General features: G+C 28.1%; 1 protein-coding gene across 1 annotated transcript in view; it reads right to left on the bottom strand.

Moving 5' to 3' along the window:
* LOC107454300 (karyopherin beta 3) overlaps nucleotides 1-13,036 on the bottom strand; it is a gene marked incomplete at its 5' end in the record, with an annotated part of 65,365 nt that overhangs the window by 20,185 nt on the left and 32,144 nt on the right. Inside the window, 6 exon segments of the mRNA XM_043053030.2 lie at nucleotides 3,489-3,656; nucleotides 4,834-5,006; nucleotides 5,178-5,334; nucleotides 7,519-7,580; nucleotides 8,706-8,838; nucleotides 10,278-10,361. Of these exon segments, the coding sequence (XP_042908964.1) occupies nucleotides 3,489-3,656; nucleotides 4,834-5,006; nucleotides 5,178-5,334; nucleotides 7,519-7,580; nucleotides 8,706-8,838; nucleotides 10,278-10,361 (777 nt within the window).

Genomic DNA, 13,036 nt, shown 5'->3' with positions numbered 1-13,036 from the left:
GGCAAACTTATTAGCCAAAGAGCCAAATATGAACATTACAACAATTTTTAAAAAAGTTAGGAGCCAAATCTGCTTGTTTAATAAACTTTTATTACATTAAATAAGTAGTACACTAAATTTCATACTTAATAAATATTTATTAATGCGAACAATGTGCTTGCATCTCCTTGGAAAGTTTGAGTAAGTCAGGTTTGTATGTTGTTTTTAATTTTAGGCCAATTTGTACCCCCACTACTTTAGAAAAAGTATGCGCGCATGCTTGTGGTACCTTTGTATCACACCGGAGTACGCCGAAAACATACGAACAATTTCAGCCGGTAGCTTGTACATGGTTTGTGTTTACGTTTACGAAAACTAAAAAAATTAAACTCGATGTTCGTTATGTATTTTTACAACAATATAAAATTCTAATTACCTATCTATCTTTTAACTTAAACAAAAAATTATACATGTTCTCGATTTACAGAAGAATTTTAATTTATCAAAATAAGATGTAATATTTTTTCTCACTAAGTTTTTTTTTTAATGGAAATATTATTGCACCTTCCGTGGATATTTGTGCCAGAGCCGCACTTAAGGAGCCAAAGAGCCAAATGCGGCTCTGGAGCCGCACTTTGCCGACCACTGATCTAGACAACTCTTTGTTCATAGAAGAAAAAAATATTGCAATAAATCCTGACACTACAAATTTACTTACAGTTAGGACAAAAGTGGGAGGAGAATCATGCTTATAGCAGTAAGGGATGGATTAGTATAAGAATAATAAATTTAACCTAATTATATAAATTTTTAGAATAAGGAAAAATGGAGTTCAAACAAAATAAACCTTAATTTTTATTCGTAAAAAAAAATTGTGATCACAGTGTCAAGGTTCAACACAAAACATACCAACACTTAATAGATATCTATTTCTACCATAGCCAGTCAAGTTAAATGCCGGTCACTTAGTTTCTTAATTAAATGTATGAAATATGGATGTTAGGAAGGAAATAAACTAAAAAAACTTAAACAAAATTGTGCATTGCCATTTTTCATGAACAAAGCCATTATGCCACAGAATTTTTAATTCATTGCTTAACGCATTTCTTACATATACAGGGTGCTTCCATTGTACATTTTCCGCAAACATATTTCTTCTAATAATTATTATAATTAATATTTCTTCCTGCTGTTTTGATTGTTTTGACATTTTTCTGGGTAAAAACTAGCAGTTAGTTAAAAATGAAGTAAAGCTATCAAAATAAAACATAAGCTACTTACAAAAACATTTAGTTTTTGTCACCTTTCTTCACGCAAAAATGTCAATCTAATATTTTAGGTACTTTCTTGAAATTTGAATTCACAGTTTCTCGGACTGAACTAACTATGCAACAGTCTTTGCAGAAATGTGCAACTCATAGAATGCAATACGTTGAACACGCATTACATAGTAATTTCTGATTCGATAACAAGAAATAAATTGTTCTCCCTGTCAAATGACCAGTTGTGGAAGAAATAGGTATACAAAAAGTATTATTCAAAACAAACAAAATACAAAAAAATAATAATAGAATATTAATTGTATATAATTGTTAGAAAAAGTTATGAAGTCAAATGTGAAAAAAACAATAAGATGAGTGCATTTTCGAAGCAAAAGTTCTTAAACGGTCTTTTGACCGGATATGGTATGTTTAGTGTTAAATGTAAAAATATTTAATACAGTACAGAACCCGTTATGCGGAATTCAGAAAACCGGGACGAAATTTGATACATTTTCCCGCCATTTAAAGAAAAAAAAAATTTTTTTCCTCACAAAATTTCAGGATTTTTCTTTTTTTTTTTGAAAGATGTTTACCTTACAGTCATTTTGGAAATAATCATTAGTGTATTACATTATCGTTTTTTCTTCTTTTTAAGATTATTACCAAATATTTTTTTAAGTTGGATTTAATAATAATAAAAAAAAAAAAAACGGCTTTTTGTAGCGATTCAGAAAACCGGAAAAATCAGTTATCTGGAATAGTAATGGTCCCAATCGTTCCGGATAATCGGTTCCCTACTGTACTATTATATTTCCAATGGTAACAAAAGGAAAAACTCTTAACAAATTTTAAAGTACTTTACACGGGTGCCACTCACTAAAAAATTTCAAGACTGAACATATTTTTTTGACCAATTAACACGATCTAATATTGTATATCAAAAATTTATATCTCATTGACTCGAAAATTCAGCTTTCCGTGATAACGGCACATATTAAATCAATGATTTGATTATTTTTCAAACTTTTTTCTTCATTTTATAAATTTATTTTTTTACATCAATTACTGAATTAACTACAAATTTTTCCACAAAGCTATTTACATCTATACTTATTTCTTGTCTTATCTTTAAAAATTTACTCAAAAAAAATCTTAATTTAACTATGAACAGCCTTTCAAAACGCTAGCATAGCTGCCAACATGGATAGATTGTACGAAATATAAATTTCATGATAATTGTTGCAAAATATACTAAATATTTTACACACAGAGAATCTGATGGATTTGTATAGTATTCAAGATAGAAAAACTGCAATATTTTCCAGTTATGATTTCACATTAAATGATCTTGAAATGCTATGCATTATTTTTATTGACGATTTTAAATAGCATGATTTAATTCATGAATGATAGTTAGCTGAATTTTATAAATGAAGCTTATGTATTAATGACACTTATTTAAATATTCAAGCAAGCAATAATCTACACAAAAATTCTATTTCAAAAGGGATGTTTTAAGGTAAGTTACTCAATTTTACAGAATTTTCTTAAATGTTCAAAAACCAGATCATTTCCCACCCAGGACTGAAGAGTGGCACCTTTGGACTGATAAGAATTACTATTTTAACTCAGCTTTAGGGCGCACCTATAAAACTGATAAATATAGGAATGGAGTTTTGCATGTCCTAAACTGGTTTTGGATAGGACAAGTGATTTTAACTGTCCTAAACTAAAACTGTTTTAAAGTGTCCAAACCTTGAACATTGGTAAAAGGTAAAAATTCTATATGTGTAACCATTGTACACATAATAATTACATACATTTATAAATATTTGATACTTTTTATACAATCTACTTTAACTTATTAATGGAAAATAATACAATATAATAGGAAAAGATTTATAACGTTTAAAGCTCCACAATTCATTGAACAACAAAACTGAATACCTAATCCCTTAAATATGCTTTTAATACTGAGAAATTATGTTTTTGCATAAGGATAAATAATACAATATTAACTATAAACCTTTTTAATAAAACAAAAATTTTTCTTTATTCGGTTTCTTGCTCAAAAATTAACCATTTATTTTTCACAAATTTATATTTTTTTTTAAACTGTGGCATAATTTAAATAATAAGGGTTTTGGACAGTTTAAGACAAAGGAAAGGTATTTTAGACAGAATGGTTTAATCCATTCGGTCCTACACCTTGCAAACTCTGGATAAAAACAAATATTTTTCATTTACTTGTCTAAGAAGTTCTTCCTCAGATGCTTCATCATGATCTTCATCTTTTCTTGTGTTTTCCCTCTCTTCGCATCTTTTGAAATGGTTTTCTAAGTATTTAGTTAGAATTTTTATTAACTGTGACATATCATCCTGTGTAAGGCAATGGCAATTCAATACTTCAATGCACTGAAAAAGAACATTAAGAAATATATAATTTTCTGTCGCTCTTTTGTTAAAATATTATTATTATTATTATTTTTGCACAGGTCTTCCAATCCATTCACTTATTAGGAAAAACCCTAAGAGAATACTCTGGTGGCCCGAAATATTGAGGTTGGACACAAAAACCTGAGAGTCAATAGGTATGCATGAATAATGAAACACAGAGGTTCAGGGTAAAGAATGCTCGACTCCTAATGAGATTAGCGAGATTCTAATCCCGGTCAATACAAATTCTGCTGTGAGCTTGCATCGACTACAATAATGACATAAAATATTCTCCACGGCAGACAAACTAAAGGTTCGAACCCCATCATCGTTGGGTTAACCGCAGTAGATTTTCGTGATCTTCCACTCCATATAGCTGCCAACATGGATAAGAAAAAAATCCAGAGATTTCACAAATTAATATAAATTTCATGATAATTATTTCATAATGTACTAAATATTTTATACATAGGGAATTCTAGGGATATCTATACTAATCAAAATTAAATTCCTGTTATGGTTGTCAGTAAAGAAACTTGAAACGTTATGTTTACGCATAATTTTAAATAGTAATATGCATTTAATTTATCAAATATAGTTAAAAGATTTTTTCATCAATTTAAAAAGTTCTGAAAAAAAAATAAACTGAAAATTTTTAGAACAAAATAAAAGGTTCTTAACTGATTTTTACAAATGGTGGCTCACTTCATTCTGTATTATTAGTAATACTTATTTAAGTATTAAAGCAAGCAATAATAACCTGTCCAGAAAGTCCATTTCAATAGGAATTTTTTTAGGAATCTTACTCACAATTTTAGGGAATTTTCTAAAATCTACAAAAACCAGGAGAATATTTATCAGACCAGTGTAAAAAGTGGAAAATCCAGTAGAGTTGGCAGTGATGTACACAATGTGAATTAGTTCCATCAAAAAGTTCTACACCAAGGCTTGAGCTAGGAGTTCCCTTGTCTTCTAGGTACTGTTCAAAATTAACAAGGCTGAGGAGTTTATAGTCGTAAGCCCAAAAATAGTTAAGCTATTCAACATCCACTTAAAATAACTTGCGCCATCAAAATAACTCAAAAATATGAGTTAAGATAAATCTTAAATTGCAAAAGGGTGGAAGGCTGAATTGAAATGAAGGAACGGTACTCACCTGAGCAAAAGCAGACATATGCTCACTCACGACTTCTGGCTCAGGTTCGGCAACGAGAGCTTCTAGAAGGGGTGGCAGAATAAATCTCCACATATTTTGCACATAGGCTTCTCCTCTAATTTTGGCACTTTCTAGAATCCAGGGCAATATTTCAGCTGCAGCTATTCTAACACGTAGAATGTAAGGAAACTAACTACAATTTCAAGCTCATTAACAGGAAAAGATAAACCAGATTTCTATAAATTTCAAAACAATGTTTGAAAAAGATTTGAGAATTACTTGGATGGAAAAAAAAAAGAATTATTTTAAGCATTAAAAAAGTCAATATTTGAATAAAAGGATATCATCATGAAAATAGAATTTCAACATTGGAACCATTAATTGAACTGTCTCCTCAGCATATGCAGCAAAACTTTCCTTCAATTCTTTGGCATAGCACACCAGCATCTGGCAAGCTGTAGCTTTATCTTCTAGACCAGCAGTTCTAATTCCAAAATTATGCTGAAATGAAACAGGGTTTGTTGATTTAAATCAAATGATTTAAAGAAAAAAAATCATTCACTGACTTTTTTTATACACGCATTGATTTAAAAAGTTAAAAAATAGTGTTTTAAATTGATACTTTTCTTAGTTTCAAAATTTATTTTAAATAAATTGCTGCATTAATTAATTTTAGTTAACGAAGTTAAATTTTTAAAAATCTTTGATTTCTGAGATTGAAACTAAAGATTAAAGTAAAATTTTAAGAAAAAAAATTTCAATGAGTACATAGATTTTTTAAACAANTTTTCATCGTTTGGTGATCCAGTGAAGGAACATGCCTGTTCCTTCACTGGTTAGAAACTGTTTTTTGTCTTTTAAACAGAATTTTGATGTATAATATTACTAAAAGTACAAGAAAATTAAAAAATTTCTTTTCATTAACTGGGAAAAAAACCCAGTAAAGGAACGCTTGTTCCTTCACTGGTTTTTCATCGTTTGGTGATCCAGTGAATAAACACCCCCTTATCTCAGTACTTGATTATGTACTTGATTGTGCTTTAAAAAAAATAAAACGTTACTTCAAAAACTATATTTTGAATTCTCTTTTTCACAGTGAGAAAAATAAAACTATTACATGCAATTAATTCCACTTCAAACATATAAATACAAACACTCACCTTATAATTTTTTGAAAGAAACAAGGTGTTACAGAGATAATAACAAATTCAAATATTTTTCCAGAGAAGTCTATTTGACCAGGTAATCCAAATCATTGCTAGATGACTTCCTATTGTTTGGTAGTAAGCTACTGTTACCAATCAATCTAAAGAAAAACTTTCAAATTCTTATTTTTAATCAATATATATGAAATGTTCCTTCCCTGGGTAGTGTTACTTCACTGGTTGGTTTACCCTATATTGATTTAAAAAACAGTGTTTTAAATTGATACTTTTATTAGTTTCTTTTCTCAGTTTCAAAATTTATTTTAAATAAATTGCTGCATTAATTAATTTTAGTTAATGAAATTAAATTTTTAAAAATCTTTGATTTCTGCGATTGAAAGTAAAGATTAAAGTAAAATTTTAAGTATTTTTTTTCTCATAATATGTTTACATTATCTTTGAAATTATCAGATTTTCTGTAAAGAAATTTTAAGAAAAAAAAATTTCAATGAGTATATAGATTTTTTAAATTTTTTTTTATTAGCCTAACTTAATTATTTTGATGAAGATTAAAAAAGAATATTTTAATAAAAATATATAGATTAAATATTTATTTTTTGATGAATAACTACAGTAATAAACACAATCTGTTACATTTATTTTGACATTTTAAAATCAAGAAAAAAAAAAGAAATCAAAATTTTAAATTAAAATTATGGTTTGCTAATTGAAACTTTGTTTTCATAGTTAAAGTATTCTTTAAATTCTCTATTTCATCTAGTCTCTAAATTTCAATCATGCATTTGTTTAAATTTTTTTTTAAATAAAAAAACATTAAAAAAAAATCACTAACCCTGAAATGAAAAGAATAACTTAAATGTTGCAGCAACAACATACACATTGAAATATTATACAAATTTATTTATTTCTGCAAGATTTTAGGAAATAGTTTTTGTTATGGATTCTAGTTCAATAATTTTTCTGTTTCATTTAATTCCTATAAGCAGATATGTTACCAGTAGAGCTGAATTTCTTGAATTCTGTCAATTTTGAAGGTTAGTGTGGGTCTTCTACTTAGGTACCTCAAAACTGCTGCCTCCCAAAAAAAAGTACTATCTTTTCCATGTGCAGCATCACCTTTGTCCACACTATTCTTTTCTTTTAGAATGCTTTACTCTCCTCATTTAAGGCAAAAGCAGAATGCATTAATGAAAGAATCAATATATTAATGAAAGGACATGCTTTCTTCCCCTCGCCTCGATGCTTTACTCTCGATGCATTGTCTAATTCTAAGTGATAAAAGATCGGCATCTTGCTTTAAAAAATTAACTGAAGAATTGTTCCTATCAACAATAGTGATGCTAAAAAATGAAGGACTTTTAAAAACCTTGTACCAAAATTAAGTACCTCTAAGGGGCCTTATTTTCCAAAATAAAAATTAAGCAGTTTTTAAGGACTTTCCAGGACCGTGGGAACCCCGTATTAATAATATTTAAAAAGGAATTAAGAAATTTATAGAATAATTTATAGAGTAATTTACCTTTTCACCTAGATTGACAAACTCCCAGTCATCATCATTTCCAACAACTTTCATATCATCCGCTGAAACATTTAAAGAAGATCAATAAGCAGGATTTTGATTCTTTTTATAATCTGCCCTGCACTAGGAATTAAGGTGTTGCAAGACTTAGACTTTTAAATAGATATTTTTTCCACAGCATTGCAGATCTTTTAATCTGTAGCAAATTATGGAAAGCCATTTTAACACATTGTGAACTGACATAGAAATTAAGCTTTCAATGAGCTGAAGTTAATTCAATTTTTATTTCAACGGAATAATTTAATTGTTCCTTTAATAAGAACAATGTCAATTTGACTTAAAAAATTAAGAGATAACTACAGCAAATTATATGTGTAGTATTTACAAACAATATATTTATAGAATAATGATTTAGATTAAAAAGAGAGAGAAAGAAACAATACTAAATGATACCTTCCAATATACACACATTAACTATAATAACACTTCAACTTACTCACTTTTTCATATTAAAGATAAGCATACAAATCGAGGTAAACGGAGATCAGGAAGTAATAAAAACTATCTTAATAGTGACAAATTAAATGTAAATTTTATTTCTAATCTAGAAAAAGATGTTAACAAGTATTATAATATTAAATCAATGAAAGTCTTTGTTTTCTCCTTTAAGACTAATGATGTATATAAGCTTCAAGATCTTATTAACTTTTCTTTTATTAATTTACACTTCGAAATTCTTTGTTTCGATCTTGTAAAAGGTAAGATGAGTAAAATTTCCCCAAATAAAAAGAAAAATTTAGATAATTTATATTCAGTTATTAATTTTCAAAAACCCTATTTTCGATTACCTCTTATTAAATTCTATTTCAATAGGGATTTTTTTTAAAGTTAGACCATCGAACCATTAGGAATGAGTCTTATACTTGGAATTTCAATCATTAGATCTAAAATTATTCAGGATTTTAGCGCACTGTAAATTTGAACTAACAGTGATTATTAAGAATAATACCAATAAAAGAAAGAAATCTATCTGGCACTGTGCGCTATATTTACAAAAAAAAAATTCTCCGCTCTTGTTTGCACTGACACATTGCATATAAAAATTAACAATTTCTTTGAATGAACATTATTTTGAAAATAAATTACAAGTGGAAAAAAAAAATTATGAGAAAAGTGGAAAAACTTACAATCTAATACGGCTATTTCTGGCCTCAATGATGCTGCTTTTAACACAGGACCCATCACAAATTGAAGATAAGGCTCGAATCCCTTTCCTAAAATTTTGCAGATTCTTGCCCAAGCTGTTATCATGTAGGATAGCTAAAACAAAAATTGTTTTATTTCAGTTTACAAAATAAATATTACAACCTAATTTCCTATAACAAGCACATGCAAATATGCTTATGGAACTTCAATAGCATTTAACATAGTTTTGCCACTTCTCAGCATGAAATTCATGACAACTCTACAAAAATTTCAATTGACCATTACTGAACATATTGTTCTTGATGGGTCATCATCAGATTCCAGTCTTCGAAAAAAGCAATTTTGAGGCATTCATACAAACATCAATAATCTTAGATGGTAGCTTTTATGAGTGGTTTGCAAGAATCATCAGAATCCTGTTCTAGCAAATTCTGGATAAGTCACTGATTAAGTTTCACTTCAGAAAAATGAGTTGTGCACCCATATGACCAATGTTAATAGCCCTAAAAAAATGCTATCCTAGTCCTAAAATATGGAAGGCAGGCACAATCTGGAAAATATGATTCCAATTGCTTAGGCGCAGCGTCATCAAAAGTTTAAACCCCTTTATGGTAATTTCACTTTTTCCATATTTTGCAACATCTCAACAACTATTTAAGCAAACTTTCTTTTAACACTAGAAATACTGAAACTTAGTATATACCTATATTGCCCAAAAGCAGTTAAAATGACTGCATTGTGAAAGAATAACTAATGTGTAAAGAAATTTGTTTTAAATTATTTATAGTTAAGTTATTAGAAATTCTTAGAAATTGTGTCATATACACCATTGCTTTTCTAATTGAAATTAAAAAGCAGTCAAAATGACTTCCTCGGGCAATCTAGTGTTAATATTTATTAAAAAATTCATATATCGGTATATAATTTCAAGTTTAAAACATTTTTTTTTAACTATTTTTTAATTTATTTAATAATAGTTGCAAAAATTGTGAATTGTAAGGTATACCAATTTTTACACTATTTTAAAGAATTAAATTTTAAATGATAAAATACAAAATTTGAACAAAATTGGTCTCATAATTTCTATATCAAAGTTTAAAAAAGTAAAATAATTAAACATTTGTTTTTTCTTTTATTCGTTACTTAAAAGATTGTCTGCACTAGTTCATTAGCATATTTAAAGTTAGTTTCTTATACTATTGAGATTCAGCTTAGTGCGTGAAAATCAGATTATTAGATCAAAAGATGAAATTTGCTTTTCCGGAGGAAACTAACCCGCATTTGAGTTACATGGAGAAGAAAACCACTAAAACCTCCCATGGTTAGCATAACGACAAGGAGACTAACCCGTGATTCGTCTACCACTGAGGACATTTTTTTGTCAGCACTGTGGTTGATACACGCTGGATGCGGAATTTATATCCACCAGTCATCGCTGGGATTCAAACCTGGGTTCACCTCACTGGAAGGTGAACATGCCATCCCTTGAGCCACTACGACTTGTCATGAAATTATTATTTCTTTTTTTAAAGAAAACAGAGAGGATTACTTACTTGAGGATCATCTTCTGATATGACAGCATCAGATGCTTGATTCTTTAATAGTAATTCCATAACATGACTGGCATCAGGAAGAAACTAAATTTAAAAAAAAAAAAATACAGTCACTTCTGTATTTTGAAATTTTTTATGCTATAGCTTTGATGTTTGTTTTTTAAACTTAATCCAAATGCGCTTTAAATATAAACCATCGAGGACTATTTTGCACTTATTACTTATAGATTATGAATCCAATTTTAGTAACACTAAAAAAATTTTACTTAGGCCATTGCTACTAATAATACACATACTAGTATCACGCATGTCAATATTGCAATCATTACTGACAGCTATAATCATTGAATATGATAATATTACAAGGAAAGCTTACACTAAGATTTATCAAAAATTGGTTCTCAATGGCCAAATTTTAAAGATGTTTGAATGGAAATTTATAATACTTTGTTCTTTCATATTCTTAAAGTTTGAATAGATGATTCCGGGTTGCCACAAAAAAAAATGAACAAAATAGTTGCTGAAAACTATGAAAATAGCTGCCTAAATAAGAAAAAAAAATTTCAATAATATGACTAAAATATTATTAAAAGACTTTAAATATACCTTGAGCCATTTAGCCCAGTTGGTAGCAAAAAGGATGATTTTTATATAAACTTTAGTGTTCTGGCACTAAATTCTTATATTAAAAAATAAAATACTTTTAATTACTAAAATGTATTCAAAATAATACTTTTCTTTAAAAAAAAAACTTACTTTTTCTAAAAAATTTTCGCTTTTATCAATATTCAGCAAAAATTTATATATTTAGTGAAAAGTGATTATTTAAATTCAACAATTCGTGCATCGTAATATCATATTAAAAATTGGGGAGTTTAAAATCACGTAGAATTTCGTAGCAATAACTGTTGAAAAGACGACCAAGAAACAATATAGACTTACAATGAAATCTCTGCAAATTGAGGGCATTAAAAAGTGATAACTCAAATTTGCAATTCAAAATTTTAATTATTTCATATTATTTTAAACATAATAAGCTCCTGGGGGTCGCAGGTTATCAACCTAATTTATGCTAAAAACATCACTAGGAGCACAGAAGTCACCTAATAGTTCCTTCTTCTAGAAAATAGCTGTTTTTTATTTAGCCTTTTGTGGCTTTTTTTTTGCCTTTTAGCCTGAAGATGTGTTTTATTATATTAAAAATAAATCCAGAAAATTCTTCGTTTTGACCTTTTAAGTCTTAATTTTTAAGTGAGGAAAAAAAGCTCTGACAGTACAGAGAATAATCACCCCATGTTACATCCAAGTAATCAAATCTTTAGTTTAAACCTTATTCTAAAAAAATTATGCAAATAATCACAGTAAAGTAAAAAAGTAAAGTTCAAATCATACCGCTCAAAGTCATTTTTTAGAGTACTTTTTATTTGTTTATAACTCTGTCAAATACTTATGAAAATTATTAAACTCATTAACCAAAAGATAATTTTGTAAAGAAAAAAAAAAACTTTATAATTATTATTAAAGTTAATAAAAAAAAAATTTTTGTTTTATAAAAATAATTTAAAAGAATGCAATCTTGTAAACTATACAATTTTAACATCCACATTCAAAATTTGAATAAAATGGAATTGATTTAATGATTTCTGGGTTACAAAAATAATTTTCCATGAATGTGGCCAAAAATTATGAAAAAATAATTCTTTTTAAAAAAAATTACATATGAAATACTTTCATTGAATATGGAGAAGAAAAACAAATGGAATTATTTTTAAAAATTAACTGGTGTTTAAAAAATTATACCCATCTTAGGACGATACTCGGTAAGTGAAACAACTTATTCCCCCCCCCTCCTCATTCCAGTTTTGCGAACACGCTGATCCCAGTATTGGCGGGATTTACGAATGAGCATTGCTACGCTATTGACCAAAATCTTGCACTAACCTCAATGACCCCTTTTTGAATCATTGGAAGAGACAACAATATCGGGTACGAGGATGAAAAGTACATGTCACCAAAAATTAAACTCTGCTTCATGAAAATAAATTTTTGCCAACATCTTAAAAATCTGAGGCAATAGAGCGAAACTGTTTTCAGATTTGAAATAAGCAAAATACCTACATTAGAAAAAGTAAACACTGTGTCGGTATCTATAGCTTGTTTATCAGTATTATAGATCAAAAATATAAAATCGATTATAATGCAATATGTCAATTACTGCATATATTATCTTGAGTGCAGGGGTAGCAGCAAAGTTTTTTAAAATTTTAGGGCAATTTTAGGAACTTTTTTAAAAAAATTTTAGGGGTAATATATGATTTCGCTAGGATAAAAACAGATCACACGGTAGTTTATTACATAACAGAAGATTATTACAATTCATCCACACATATCATAAATAATTGCAAGCCATAAAATAAAGCTCTGAAATTTATTAAGTCAAGAATGAAATCTCTAAAGTGTAAAAATGAAATTTCAACTTTACATATTACCTATCAGAAATTAAGTGCATAATTCAGGAACAGGCAAAAGTGAGAATAAATCAAGAGAAAAAATAAATTAACACCAACTTGGATTTTTATTTAATTTTTACCTTCTTAATCAAAACTTTATTATTACCCTTTACCTTACTTTATTAAGAAAAACTATTGTGTGATATTATTAGATTTCAAATCAGCAATTTATATTAGAAGTTAGAGAAAAACAAATTAATCATGATCATTTTTCTAATATATTCTACTGTGAAGATGAGTCCTACAAGT

This window comes from Parasteatoda tepidariorum, chromosome 10 (assembly GCF_043381705.1).
Source record: "Parasteatoda tepidariorum isolate YZ-2023 chromosome 10, CAS_Ptep_4.0, whole genome shotgun sequence".
NCBI classification, from domain to species: Eukaryota; Metazoa; Arthropoda; class Arachnida; order Araneae; family Theridiidae; genus Parasteatoda; species Parasteatoda tepidariorum.
This window is presented reverse-complemented; position numbering and strand designations above follow the sequence as displayed.